This window comes from Chenopodium quinoa, unplaced genomic scaffold (assembly GCF_001683475.1).
Source record: "Chenopodium quinoa cultivar QQ74 unplaced genomic scaffold, ASM168347v1, whole genome shotgun sequence".
Taxonomy (NCBI): Eukaryota; Viridiplantae; Streptophyta; class Magnoliopsida; order Caryophyllales; family Amaranthaceae; genus Chenopodium; species Chenopodium quinoa.
In genome coordinates, this window is record NW_018743292.1 from 10,730,173 (window position 1) to 10,745,753 (window position 15,581).

Below are 15,581 nucleotides of genomic sequence, written 5' to 3' on the forward strand. Positions count from 1 at the left end.
ATTAACAATTATTACACCAATTTGCGTGTGATTTGGTCATGAATTCCCAACTTAATGCCCTTTTAAGAAGTATATCTAATGCTTATATATATCCATAAGGGCTACATATATCATTACCCTTTTAAAATTAGCTTATTAAATATTTAGCTTTTAAATTATTATCTACACCAAAACAACTAACAATTATCAACTATTTACTAAACACTTTACACAACTACTAGTCAATCTAGCTAATACAACCCTTTTTTTTAGGCAAGCTAATACAACCATTTAGTCAACTCAGTTACGAAGCAATACAACCAGCTATATTAATCAGCTACTAACTAATTACCAAAGAGGGTCTATGTGTTTGATAGTAAATTATTTAATTCCTCCGCTCTTTTTTGGTTGCAAGGTGTTGAAATTTTACATTTTTTTTTTTATGTTATTCTAGTTGAGTAGCTTTGTTGATTACTTCGGAGTATATGTTAGGGAAAAAAAATAGTCATGTGAAATTGGGTTAGATTTGTCTGGATATATATAATTATATTTTCATAATATTAAATTATGCATTGACAAACATAAAAGTCGGTTTGTAACAGATAAAATGGAACCAAGGGAAGTATTATACATGGTAAAAGGGTAGTGTGTTAATATTGATAAATTCAGATACAATAATAGAAATATATATTATGGAGAAAATATGCACCCTATTATAAATTAATTTCATTCATACTCCAATCTATAATCATCCACCAATACCAAAGCTTTTTTTACCCATTCCAGACCTATACTCCATATTAAGCATTGTTAAAGGGTAAAGAGTTAATAATATGGTTTGATTATTATTAATCAAAAGGTAGAATATTTATACAAAATCTACGCTCACAAAATTAAATAAGAAACAATCTTCTTAAAAATTTGCTATCATAACCATATATTCTAAAGATATATTCACGTACTAAATAATATCTTAACATAAATAATCCTAATATATATATTATTCTCCTAATAATATCAATATGGATAATAAATCACACATACCTATACGCAACGATAAAATTATTACACATTACATTCATACAATAATACTTGATTCTCAAAATTAGAAGTCAAATATAGCTCATGTCAATCCTTATTATGTGTTCTTTGCCAAGACTTCTCTCATAAGTTTTTTTGGGGCTGTGTAATCAAGCGAAACAAACGTCATGAGAAAACACACAAAAAGGAAAGGAAATTAAGAAGTCAGAAGTAGTGTAGATTGTAGTAAGAGGTTGCATGTATGTATATTTTACCTGGCAAACCAGTGAACTTTTCAAATTGTATGAAAGCTTGATTAATGAACATTTCTATTCCATAAACAATAGTAGCTCCTGAATTTTGAGCTTCTCTCAATAGTTTGGTTAGTCTTGGGGTATAAACTGCATCGAATACAAGGGAGTAATGCTTTAGAGCTTTCTGCAAAAGAAGCGCAAATTTAATTCACATTAGTATTATGGAGTATAATGACAAAGTTAGTGCAAAGGTTGAGGCCTGATGGTTGAGGACTAGGAATATGTTTTATATTCTATGACTCTATCATTCATTCATAATGTCGTTGAACTGAACAAAAACCTTAAGAAAAAGCATGTGCATGTATATTTCATTATATTATCTTGAGAACGAAAGGAAAATAATAAGAGAATTCTAGCCTTAAAATGCTTAATGATGCTTCATCTATCTATGAGATCAAGCAAGGTCATCAATAACGAATTCTAATTTCTAAACACTAGATCAATCAATGATTGGTAGTTGATATGAGATAAAGCTTGGATCATGCCCGTCTAAGATTTCTCAACTTATATTTCCTCTATTTCTATCTAGTATGCTCATTAGACATTTTTAATCAAAGACGTTGAACTTTATCAACTTTTTTTTTTTTTTTTTAAATATTTCCTCTATTTCTATCTAATATACAACGGTAAGTCGGTAAGACCATTGACAATAATAAATTAAAGAGTCAACTGTACTACGATAACTCAGTAAGATCATTGACAATAAAGAGTCAAATAAACTACGGTATCTTATTTACTAGGTGTGAAGGTATTAGGAAAGATGGTTACCTAAGAAATAACCATCCTATCAATATTTGGTTGCATTCCAACTGGTGTACCATTTGCCAAAACCATTCCCTCTTCTGGAGCAAAGTCATCTAATTCTGCAAATTTGATAACTTTTCCACTAAATTTACTTGCTAAAATCCACAGCATTTTCTGATATTTACACCAATTAATAAACAATAATCTCTTAGCACGACTAAGAGTTTATCCTAATAGGTAGTTAGAAGAAATGTAATTTATGAGCTAAATAAACAATTGTATCAAACATATACTTCATGATTGAACTTAATTTTTTGTGTTTAAAGACACTAAATAAATGCCAATAAATGATTTAAACAACTAATTCCTAAATAAATCAATCAACAAATAATTAAATACTCTATAGTAGCGGATCAAACAAGCTAAGTAAACCAAGCCAATCATCGACTCATTCTCAAATGCCAATATAGATATATGTTCATGCGATTTAAATTGGCAAGGGTTTTTGGAACACGAAAGAATTTTATGTATTCTTTGTGCTAATGAAAGCGTAAAAGAATTATGCACCATTGCAATTGGATCCACCTTGCCACAACATTTAAGTCCCGCGATCTTGTGAGGAATTGTGAAGCTGCACACGAATGTCATGGGCTTAATATAGTCAGAATGAGGTCTATTTAATTTACTTAACTAGTAACTAGACAATTAGAGATACATACACTTACTATAATGGTTATTATACATCGCGATAGTACTAGCTTAATAGTCCAATATATGTACATGTATCCAACGAAGTCAGGAGATGAATATGTCTCTAGACAGTCAGAAACGCTATCCACCAGCAAAGGCAAATATACGCCATTGAAACCAACAGACTTGAATGCCGCGTTGTATAGATGAGGACTCTTGCTGTGTGATATAGGATTTCCTAAATAACACACCATGAACTTTGGTATCAGCCCTTATTTGCCTGAAATTGTACAATTCCAAGAGGTCTTTTATAGTGGGTTGTCCAAGCTCTGAAACTGATTCTCTACCCTCAAGGATTGCATATGTAAGGAATCCACCAAATTTCGCGCTGAGTATCCTTGACATTAAGTCCTTTCTCACCCATAACAACTCTAATCATTGGAACCTTAGATTGTAACACAAGCATTTAGCTAATCATTAAGGATTAGTTCATTATCATTTTTTTGTTTAATATAAAATTGAAAAAATCTACTATGGAAACCACAAAGAGTATTTTCTAGTTTGCTGTTGTCAGATTTCAAAATAAACATGATTATTAATTGTAGGAATATATTATTTTTTATTAGTTCATAATTCTATTTAAATTTTATGATGACTTTCAAATTCATTAAACCAAAAATTAAAAGCTAACAATGATGTCAAACAAGCCATAACTTTACCAACCGATTGTGATTTGGTCATTTGTAATAGTTAATTGAAAATGATTAAATTTGTTTTCGTCACTAAATATAACATTGTGTCTTATCTGTTGAAAATGATTTTAATAATGCATTTGTTTTCATACAGTAAAGATAACAAGGCCTTTGTACTGTTGTACGTACGCACCTGAGAATAAGCAAGTAATTGCATAATACGTGCATTATCTGTAATGTATACAGCAGTTGTAGCAATTTTTACTATATCAGCTCCAACAGCTTGTATACTTGCCATAAGTCCTCCGAATTCCTCTAGGGACGGCGTGTTTACGAAGTTGTGAGAAGAAACTATGATGTTGGTCTTATTAAGCTCCTTTTCATCATCGTTAATGGACTTGAAAAATTCATCTGCAACCTACAAGGAGCAAATGACTAAACCTCAATTACTTGTTTGGCTAGAATATATAAATATGTGCTTGATTGCAAAATTTAATTTCAAAGATGCAACAATTTTATTTACGAAGTATTTCAATTTTTAACCAATAATAACCACTAAAACCCCATCTTTGCAATTCTCTTAATTAATTTCTCATATATTATATATGTCCACATATTCAAAAAAAATGAAAACGATATTTTATCTCCGTTTCATATTATTTGCAACTTTGGGTATTATTTATGAGATATGAAATATTCCAAAGTTGCAAATAATATGAAATGGAGGTGATAACTTTTTTATTTATTTTTTAATCATGTGCATTAACATAAGTGCATCATGCTATCATAGTACGGAGTATATAACAAGTTAGTAAGGGCCAACAAGTACCTTAAACTCAACATCGACGTAATCGGCTCCTAGTTCCATTGCTTTATGCAATGCACTTTGGCGCATACCTTCATCACCATTGTACTGACCTCCTTCCCATGTTGGTCTAGAAACCAATTCAACAACTATAATAATATTCCCTCCGTTTCATACTTACATATGTATATACTACGTATTATTTCCTCTTATTATCTTATTTGTTCTCCCATTTTTCAATTAAAAAGGTTTAAAAAGTCCTTTTCATTTAATATCTTCTTAAAGATTGTTAAAAAAAAATCTTCATAAATTTTCCTCCATTTATTTGGCGAAGGTGTAAAAATTTATAAATCTTTTTCTATTTTTTATATAAACTTTAAACAATTCTGTACTATACAATTCTTAATCATCATTTTCTCTTCCAACCACCACTATAATTACTTTGTCTCTTTTTTTTAACCTAATTTTAAAAAGTGGGACTATGTAATGTAAAATTAGAATCTTAATTAAATTAATGGTTTCCTTCTTCTTAAGATTCACTCCGCACTATTCTTAATTACTCTCTAATTCTAAATGAGAACACAAATAAGATCGAAGGGATATTTACTGGGATGCAATTAACATCAAATTCAGTCCTCACTAACAATTAGACTAGCTGACTAGGTACGTCTCAGCAGGACCAGCTTTCCCTATGTTTGTGTCAATTAAATTGGTCAATATTAATATTGGCGCAGAACTTCGATGCAATCACGGAGTATATCTACTATATTATGTGTAAATGGCTTTAAATATACGTGTGTTCTATTTACCTGATTTTTACTTATCTAAAATTATTTGAATTTAACTTAATTTATTTGAACTTATTACAACTTATTTTAGTTATATTTTGAATTTAGGTCTTTTTTATCAAAACTTATTTTTCATGAACTGAACTTATTTTTCCTGAACTGAACTTATCTGAACTTAATTGAACTTATATGAATTTATTAGACTTAAAATAAGTGAAAATAAGGTTTATAGAATAGGCCCTAAATTTACGCAACTTGTTCCATGCATATTCTTATTATCTTATGTGAATTTGATAATATAAGTAAGAAATTTTTTTTTCTAAGTATTTGTAAATAGACAATGATTTTTGTATAATTTGCCCGTATTATAAGAAAAGCGTCAGATAGAATTCATGACAAAAGGGTATGTAATTATTTTTTTGATGTTTAGGGAGCCACAAGCACAGGTGATCAGCCAGGATCTCTTGGAATCGGGAGGGAAGCTCTAATTACTAGAGCTATCCCTCACTTTCATGCAAGGGGCATGTAATTATATATGGATATTAAGTTCAATGTAATTGTTTCAATTTGTAAATGGTCAATTACTAGTTTTAATTTTAATTTTTTTTTTTGGACAGTTTTAATTAGTTCATAGTGAAAAAGAAATGTCAATATACTAGAGGCAAAAGCTACAGATTTAATTAGTTAAGTACCTAAAAGAAACCAAAGTGGGCAAACAAGTATGTTTTAGTAAAGCTTCGAGATCATAATGTAGATTGAAGTTGTTCAAACAATCTAACCGAAGTTCAACCAAGTCGGCTCCTTGCTTCTTGGCTTCCCTTACTTGAACCAGCATTGCTTCAACTGTTTTAGCCAAAATCGACGTACAAATCATCGTCGAGTTTCTCCTTACGTTCTCTCCTACACCAACCTCCAAGGGAGCTCCCTAGAAAAACCCACAAGGCCACAAACAAACAATGATTGTGTAAGTCTACAAAAATGATGAAAAAAGTGCTAGAAAAAAACTGTGTGTATGTGTGCGCGCATGTGCGGAGGGCCGGAGGAGATACCCAGTTCCAGTAGCCGGAAGTAAGAATCATTGTAGTGCAAGAGATTAGACAAAGAAGAGATGAGTTGATTAGAGGCTTAGCTTGTTTAATGTGTACTAACTTGGCAAAATTAGTTAATTAATATAGTACTCCCTCCGTCCATAATGTAGTGTATGTATTTCATATAACTATATAAGGTGTACAAAATTGTTATGTTTGTTTATAATCTTTCTATTAATCAGTAATTTCTTATAATTATACCGATTAATAATTTTTTGGCGCGTTTTGTGTGCGGCTGGCCACATCATGTGGTCGTTTGTAAAAAAACAAATTAAATCCTATAACATTGACTGAATAACCCCTGTGATAATGACCAATTAACCTTATAACACTGCCCGAGTAACTCCTATAACAATGACAAAATAACCCCTGTAATACTTATCGAGTATCCCCTGTGACACTAATTAAGAAACCTTCGATGTGGCCCAGATGAAAGTTTGTGAAAACTTTTCTATCTTTTCAATATAATATACATCAATGAAACCCCAAATTTGGTGCTACTTCTACTTTTAATTTTCTTAAATAAACTATCCCTGTATTCAAGTTTCATTCAATGCATATTTGATTAATCTAATAAAAAAACTCAATTGCTAAACATCGCCCGCGAATCTCCACATAAAGCCCACAAAATTAGAGTGAATTGTCACTTTTGCCCTCAAAGTAAAAAACACAATTTCTTCTCTCAATTCTCTACTTCCACTTTCTCTCTCTAAAAAACTTTCCGAGCGATGTCGAGGCGGCCCGGCAAGGAAGTGGCGGCACAGGCGGCGGGTGGACAGCGGTTTTCCGGCGAGAAGGTATTTTTTATTAATTTTGTGTTTAAAAATTAAAAAAAAAAAGGTCGGAGGCGGTGGTGGCGCCTAGGCCAGACGCCACCACCACGGCGGCGGCGTCTAGCCCAGACGCCACTACCACGGCGGCGGCGCCTAGGCCAGACGCCGTGACGGTGGCGGTGGCGTCTGGCCCAGGCGCCAGAACCACGGCACCGGCGTCTGGCCTAGGCGCCGCCGCCGTGGTAGTGGCGTCTGGGCTAGACGCCGCCGCCACCGTCACGGCGTCTGGCCTAGGCGCCGCCGCCTTTTTATTTTTTTTTTTAATTTTTTTTTGGTTTTAAATTTGAAATTTAATTTTCGAAAATAATTATTTTTTTTTTGATTTTTTTTTAAATTTGTTTTTCTTTTTTTTAATTTTAAATTTTATGTTTCTGATTTTTTTTTTATTTTGTTTTAAATTTTGTTGGTTTTTTTTAAAAAAATTTTATGTTCCTCTTTTTTTTTTTTTAATTTTTAATTTTATGTTCTTGTTTATTGTTCTTGTTTTTTTTTTTTTTTGAATTAGTTTTTTTACTTAAAAAAAATTTTATGTTCCCTTTTTTTTGTTATAAATTTTTTTTAAAATTTTGATGTTCTTCTTTTTTTAAGTTTTTATAATTTTATATTTTTCACTTTGTTTTTTCCAATTTGTTTTTTTTGGGTAATTTTTTTTTTTGCTTTGTTTTTTCCAATTTTTTATTTATTTATTTATTAGGTTATTAATTTTTTTATTTTTAGGTTGTTAATATTTTGTAATGTTTTTAATTTATTTTCCATCATATGTATATTATTTTATTTATTTATTTTAATTACTTTTTTTATGTTTATATTACATGTTTATATTGCATATTACATGTTTTGTTATTTTGTGTTAGGCATCGTATTTTCGTTCTGGGGCTGGGAAGAGTATGGACATTATGAGAAGTACGATGAACTCAATGGAGAGCTCGGGGCCCAGACACGTTAGATCCCGTGGTATTTCGGCCTCGGCTCGTAGAGAACGGGTGCACTATTCTGAGGATGATGAAGATGATGATGGTGATGAGGAGGAGGAGGAGGAGGATGCAGATGAGGATGTGGACGATCAGAGTGGACCATATGATGATTACGGTCCATTCAGTCAGAGGCTTGATGATGTGTATGAGACGCGTAGGGTAGACGTGCGTAAGGGTAGAGATGGTAGATTTGTTAGTAGATCTGGCACATCATCTGCGTCCACTGTGTCTGCGGTTAGCAGAAAACGGTCGAGGGCCGTTAATGATTCTTGGGTGGTGAGGGGCGAGGTGGCTGGGGGACCTATAGACGGGAGTGTGATTCCTAGCTTTCTAGGACACATCGCTACCCGTATTTGGGAGGACCAAGAGCGGGCTTTGGATAGCGGCATTTTGAAATGCCAAACCCGGGAGAGGACTTGTAACTTCTTGTGTAGTTGGGCTGAGGCTTGGCCGGAGGAGAGCGAGATGGTCGGCCGATTGAGGGCCACTAGAGTGAGCCACCTTCCTGCCACCATGCATGAGAGGATTGACTCGACGCTGATCACGGCTTTCGTTGAGCGATGGCAGCCGGACACGAACTCTTTCCACCTTCCGTTCGGTGAGATGACGATCATGTTGCATGACGTCGAGGCCATCCTTGGGATTCCCGTAGAGGGAAACCGAGCATCTGTTGTCACAGATGCGGATCAGGCAGATTTATTGGCGGAGCTGTTGGCGGTGGATAGGGCTGCGCTGTACACAGCGGCACTTGGTGTGTGGGATCACGGCGGTGTTAAGATCGCAGCAGTTTTGCAGCGATGTTTGCACCCCACTTCACGTAGGACGCAGGACACACAGCTGGCTGCATATGTTTTTCTTCTTCTCGGGTGTACCTTGTTTCCGGATAAGAGCGGAAACAAGCTCAGGCCACGCGACATAGTTGACGCGTGTGAGCCCGACAGAGTAGGCCAGTTTTCTTGGGGGTCGGCTACATTAGCGTACATGTATCGCCAGTTAGGATTCTCGAGCCGGGCTGATGCGGCAGGTATCACTGGATGTATGACGTTGTTACAGACGTGGATATACGAGTATTTCCCGGCGTTTCGACCACACCGCGACCCGGTTCCTATTGGGGATGGCCAGCCACGTGCCTGTGCGTGGAGTCCGCGTGTCGAGAAGAAGTCCATTGACCGCCTGCGATCGATACGGTTATTGCTTGACAGGATGTCCCCATTAGAGGTAAAGTGTTTAAATTATTTCTACTTTTATAGTTTGATGTGTTTATTGTATGAATCTTACTAATTTTAAAAAATGTGCAGGTGAACTGGATGCCTTTCGGCCAGAACCCTAGTAATAGGGTACCCAGGACCCTCTACACGGGACTGATTCAGTATCGTGAGATCGTAGAGGCGTACATGCCGCAGCGCTGTCTTCGCCAGCTTGGATATGTCCAAGTTGTTCCTCCTCCACCAGCATGGCCCAGTAAGGCCGTCCGATCTGCGTCGTTGAAGGAGTACGTCGTCCAATGGCCGGCAAGCATGATTGGCACGTGGGAGCAGTTTCCGATGGTTGCCCGCATATGGATTGAGCAGTTGCAGCGGCCGCCAACTGGGGTGGCTGCCATGTGTGACCAGCACTACATGGAGTGGTACAACCGGCACTCGCACCCGAGGTTGATCAGAGACGTCCACCACGGCGACGACGCCGATGATGATGATGTGCCACCGCCCACTGCCGTGGATGCGGTACGTCTCATAAAACATTTGTAGTTGTGTTTTTTTTCATATAATACGTCTCATAATACGTCGTTATTGAATTTTATGTGTTTTGTTATGTGTAGTGGATGGGAAAGATGACGCAGTTGGGACACAGACTTTTTGAGGAGAGGGACAACATGACGACTGCAACAGGCAGAGCTGTTATTGATGAACTGGAACGGGCCCTTGAGCAGTGGCAGTGGGCGTCACAGAGAGATTATTGATATGTCGGCAGTGCATTTATAAAACATTTTCCTAGTTGTTTGTAAAAGTTAACATTATCTGTTCTTATAATTATTATTTTAAGTTCTTAGAATTTGACATTATATTTTTAGTTTTTATAACTTTTATTTTAAGTTGTAATTAGTGGGCATACGAAAACTAAATACAGGTTCACATTTAAATGGGAAAACTAAATACGAAAATTAGAATCCGAAAATTAAATAAATGGGAAAAACATAGCAATAGCAATATTAGGTCACATAGAAAAGGCAACTAGATTGTTCCACTGCTGCACCCGGTCATGATATAACGCATCCCAGCCCTCTACGCTTGCTGTACGAATGGTGTACCACGTTGGTATAATCGGTGGGACCGGAAAATCGGGTGACAGGTCCAGTCGGATGAAATGTCTGTATGACGGCCCCAGAAATCCAATAGCAACCTCTCTTACCGGTCTGGTGACGGTCTCACGCGAACACCAAGGCAGAACCGTGGTACACGGATAGTAAGCTCGACCATGCAAACCAAGGCCGAAATGCATCACTGCACACTTGTAGATGTTTGCAACGGCGAAGAGATCAAGGGGCGCGTCGAACCAATGATTTTGACCGCAACGTCCTCCTCCCCACCGGATACGCTGCAGAGACCTATCCAAGTCCTGTCCGTACACGTGGCGATAAACAGCTCGGTTTGAGGCGATTTCACTGTACATCAACTGACGCACTAAACCGTAGTTGTCTTCACCCATCTGAAACACATCAGCCACAACCCGAAATCCACAGTTACCATCTGCAACCACATCATTCCACCCGTCCAGGAACGGCATCATGATGTTAGGGATCCTGTCTTTATATGGAAAATGTTCAATGTCCATTCTGCCTGTTGCACACATCAAAAAACACAATTAACAAGTTAGCAGAAAACTAAACAAACACTCTAAAAAGTAAATTAAACTAAAGTACCGTACCGGTGCCGGGCATATTCACCGACGAAGATGTTTGACTACCACTTGATGACGATGTACGACCACGGCCACGACCACGACCACGACCACGAATGTACTCAAACGCACTCCTTTCCCGCCGTAACACAAAAACAAAAACAAATTAAAACAATTAAAAACAAAACAAATAAATAAATTAAAAACAAAAACAAATTAAAACAATTAAAAACAAAACAAAAAAAAAACCAAAAAAAAAAGAAAAAAATTGTAACACAAAAAAAAAAAATAAACAAATTTTAAATTAAATTAAAAAAAAAAAAAAAAAATAGTGGTGGCGCCTAGCCAGGACGCCGCCACCGTGGCGGTGGCGTCTAGCCAGGACGCCGCCACCGTGGCGGTGGCGCCTGGCCAGGACGCCGCCACCGTGGCGGCGGCGTCTTGGCCAGACGTCACGGCCACGGTGGCGGCGTCCTGGCCAGGCGCCAGAGCCACGGTGGCGGCGTCCTGGCTAGGCGCCACCACTACGGTCACGGCGTCCCGGCAGGACGCCAGCCGCCAATTCGTGGTTTTAGATGGCTTCGTACCTCCTTTTCCGGCGTCAACGGCGTCTCTCCGGTGCATCTACCCGACGTTGAGGGCTCTTCGGTTTCACTCGGCGATCCAGTCCTGCTCCACATTTTTTATGAGTGAAAAATTTTATTTTCGGTAAAAATTAAAACAAGGGCAATAATGTCAACATTTTTAAAAAATGTGGGCTTTATGTAGAAAAACGCGGGCGATGTTTAACAAATCCCTAAAAAAAAACACTTGGTTTTTTCCCCTTATTTGTCATTTTACACACTCATTTCACTAAATTTCTATTAAAAACAAAATAAACATTATACTATAAGACAGAGAAAGTATGTCATTTCGAGTGTGGGACATAACATAAGGCAGCTGAGTACTGTTAGTGCGCTGAATTAGTGGTACGTGATTGTGAGACATTAAGCAAATTATTGAGCTTTGAGCCAACCACGGCCAAGCCAAGGGGAAAAATAGGTGTGGCCTGGACCAAAATATAGGATTAGGAGATAGCACAAGTTTATAATTTTATTGTTGATTAATGTAAAATTGTAAATGTACAATTTGTTTTTTTTGGTGGAAGTAAATGTACAATCAGTGAAAAACGTGTTTGATCCCTAAAGTTTGCAGAAATCACTGGCTTTTTGCACATTATTTTGTTTGCTTCTCAACTTTTCTTTACCTATGAACTTTACTGTACTTTTTTCTATTAGTACAACTAAATTAAAGGTAAATGGATTGATCATTGATGATAAGGTACTTGTGTTTTGTATGTAAGATGACTGATGAGAAGTACAGTTTTTTGTCAAAATTTTTAGAGTATGACTGTGAGAAATAGAAATGGTCTGGGCATTTCTACTAGATTCGGATCATATTAGGTGAACTAAACATAGCCGTAGTCATTTCATGGAAGTGAATGGAGGGAGGGGCGGCCCATTTGATGCGATCGTCATAGATGCAGTTTATTGCAGTGGTTAACAAAAAGCAAAAAAGTTGTTTCCATCTGTAATTGTAATGCTTCCAAGTTACAACTTCAATGACCAATTTTAGTTAATTAATTAAATGTTGTTACACACATGTGCAATAATATACGTCTACTTCCTTTCAACCTTTGTCCAAAAAAAAAAAAAAAAAAATCGTCTACTCATCATATTTTATTTAGATGACCGGTATTACTCCTTCTATCTCATAATATAATGTCTGATATTAACGAAAATAAAAAATAAAAAAAAGTGATATTACAAAACTGTACATATATTAAGACATATCCAGTGAAAATAAGTAATATCTGACATAGCCATGTTTAACATAAATTTTGTATGAAATCTAGTGAAGCAATGATATATCTAGCTATGTTTTATGTAACTTATTATGAAGTATTAATAAAAATTTATGTTCAAAATAAAATAAACAGGGATGTAGCTAGATTGTGATTATAGATGGGAAGACCATGTTGTCAAAAAATAAATAAATAAACGTTCTCTTTATATCAACTTTAATTCAATGTCATACTCAAACTAGTCAATTTTCCTTGAAAAATTAATAAATTACGGAGTATCTAGTTTGTGATTAGATTGATTTAGTGTCAATAATATTAACCTAGCTAATGCAAGCAATTAAGGTAGTATATCTTCCCATCTTTTCTCCTTCTCCATAAAACCATTATTCTTCATTAAAAACGATACTTTATTACGAAGTATTATGAATTATGATTCATGGTGTTTGTGGTTAGATGATGGCGAAGGTGATATTAGTCATGAAAGTCAATGGAGGATGGGTCCTAAATTCCTAATTGAGGTGTAGAAGTAGTTTTGGTAATTACAATTGTTAAATGTCCCTCGTGCAAGGTAACAATTACAACATTAATGACCCACATTAATTAATTAAAATTTTGACAGGTATTAATTAATTAATAAATATTTACTTTGACGCAAAATCTATATCTATACTTATATTTATATATTAAAAGCATTCCTAAAAAGGTTTATGTGCCACATGACACGCTCGTCATGTCATCTTTCAACTATGAGCATATTCTAATGAAAATTGTCTATCATGAGATTGGAACTCACAACCACAAAAATATGCATTAGAAGTCTTGTCATCTCATCTATTGATTAATCATGCTTTTATACTCGACTCATAAATATATATATGGATTGAAGATCTAAACATTTAATGACTGCTATTTTTTTTTAAAAATCGTGTCTATTACTTGCTAATAATGCTCATCGATGAGGTAATGCATACAAGAAAAATTAACTATTGAATTTTAGTTATTTAATTATTTTGATAATAAGTATGTCTTTATTTTTATTATATTATAAAATTTTATACAAAGGACATGTTTATATAATTAGTCAATAGCTGTTCCATAAAGAATTTATTATAAATAAACAAATAATGAATAAATAAATAATAAAGAATGAATCTATCTATTCAATTATAAATGCTCAAAGTGATAACTCGGGGCATTGTCCAGGTCATACACTAGTTAATTAATTAAATGTCGCTATACGCATAATAATTTATTAATTACAAAGTAACTAATAAATGGCAACTCAAATTCCACATCCACCTAGGATTGACTCAACTAATAGCCATGCGGATCAATAATTTAGGCTATATTTGATTATTTGACTATATATTAACCTTATTTGTACACTAAGATAAAAATTACATGTACACTAATATGTACTTTTCAAATTGGAGTACGTTGTTCTTTGACATTATGATTGGGGTGAAGTTGTGAGAAATCAAATTGGCGGCATTAAAAGTATTGTAAGTGAAAATAAAGTTACTCCGTATAGATAGTTGTTTATACCCTTTCCTCAAAAAAAAAAAAAAAAAAAAAAAATAATAAAAAAATAAAAAGTTGTTTATACCCATCTAGTTAAATTAGTTAACACAACCAATTATATCAAGAGGCTACCATATTAACCCATTAGGGTAAGGTATGAGAAAGATGGCAGTGGTTAATCTGGTAGAAGCAACGCAATCGATCTGGTAGGAGTGTGTGGTTATGCGGTGGGGTCGATCTGGTTGGAGCGGTGGGTCGTGCGATCTAAAGGAAGAAGGAGATTGGGTTTGTAGAGGAGAGAGAAGGAAGTATTTTTGGGGTTTAATTTGTTGAATATGGTGAACAGTGAGTTGGTGAAGAAGAACCAAAGTTCATATTCAAAGCAGCCTCGTTGAATATGGTGAACAAAGTTCAGATTCATAAAGTTCCAAAAAAAGAAAAGAAAAAGCAAAAAATAAGTGGTTGTGGCCATGGTGAACAATGAAGAAGATTGGGTTTGTAGAGGAGAGAGAAGGAAGTGTTTTTGGGTTTGCACACTTAATGGCACAAATAACACTGTCAAAAGCAAAATAAGTAAAAAGCCAAAATTCTCCTTACTAAACCACATGAAAAGACAGCGCTAGCCCTAGATAAACGAAAATGGGTTATAAACTTATATTTTCTCTTATATCAATCCGTTACCAACTCATTAACAAATAGGGCCTATATAGTATAGGGAAAATTCAAAGGAACAAATCAAATTGAAATTATGGCAATCGTCATTAGTTGAACTTTGCTCTTAAATAAAAGAACTAACCTTTTGAAGGTAAAAGGGAACAATTTATGTAAAGCAAAATTCTATGGAAATAGAGAGACGACGGGTTACCAATTTACCATAACATACTCAACTTCGCTAAAAGTTGTAGTTTAAATAATCACAACTTTCAAAATTAGCAGTTTGAGTTCCCAAAGTTGCTTTCCAATTTTATTTTTTTTTTTTTTATTTTTTTTTTTTTGAGAAAACGAAGAGCAAACAATCCATTAAGTTAGTCCATTTCCGCCAAAGTTATAATACTTTGGGGAAAGGAATTTACTCGTACATTTTCAACGTTTGCACTCGTATCCCATCTAGCAATGAGATGTGCAACCGTATTACAAACTCTTCAAACATGAGAAACTCTAAAAACATCAAAAGAAGAACTACTAAATCTAATATCATCATAAATAATACCAATTGGAGCATGAATCATAGTCCTTGAGTTAACAGCAGCCACCACATTTGAAGCATCAGATTCAATCCAGAGTTTAGAATAGCCCATCTCTTTGCCAAAATCACAGCATACCTCATCGCCATTGCTTCAATACACTCCACTGAAGATAGATGCACACGCTTAGTTGCAGCCAAAAGTATTT

General features: G+C 35.2%; 2 protein-coding genes and 1 pseudogene across 2 annotated transcripts; 1 reads left to right on the top strand and 2 right to left on the bottom strand.

Moving 5' to 3' along the window:
• Positions 1-1,117: 1,117 nt before the first annotated feature.
• On the bottom strand, positions 1,118-6,212 carry LOC110735945 (annotated as a pseudogene).
• Positions 6,213-6,789: 577 nt separating this feature from the next.
• LOC110736992 (protein MAIN-LIKE 1-like) lies at positions 6,790-9,989 on the top strand. The gene is made up of 4 exons (XM_021917333.1): positions 6,790-6,917; positions 7,808-9,145; positions 9,226-9,651; positions 9,747-9,989. Exons 1-4 carry the CDS (start codon positions 6,849-6,851, stop codon positions 9,885-9,887), a joined length of 1,974 nt encoding a protein of 657 aa, XP_021773025.1. The 5' UTR covers positions 6,790-6,848; the 3' UTR covers positions 9,888-9,989.
• A 91-nt stretch (positions 9,990-10,080) lies between these two features.
• Positions 10,081-10,965, bottom strand: LOC110736993. The gene is made up of 2 exons (XM_021917334.1): positions 10,853-10,965; positions 10,081-10,764 (listed from the first exon to the last, which is right to left on the bottom strand). The coding sequence occupies exons 1-2, from the start codon at positions 10,863-10,865 to the stop codon at positions 10,142-10,144; spliced, it is 636 nt and encodes a 211-aa protein (XP_021773026.1). The 5' UTR covers positions 10,866-10,965; the 3' UTR covers positions 10,081-10,141.
• Between the last annotated feature and the right edge of the window lie 4,616 nt (positions 10,966-15,581).

Coding starts and splice junctions, on each gene's coding strand:
- LOC110736992 (XM_021917333.1), top strand. CDS start 6,849: ATGTCGAGGCGGCCCGGCAAGGAAGTGGCGGCACAGGCGGCGGGTGGA. Junction 6,918..7,807: donor AGCGGTTTTCCGGCGAGAAG/GTATTTTTTATT, acceptor ATTTTGTGTTAG/GCATCGTATTTTCGTTCTGG. Junction 9,146..9,225: donor ACAGGATGTCCCCATTAGAG/GTAAAGTGTTTA, acceptor AAAAATGTGCAG/GTGAACTGGATGCCTTTCGG.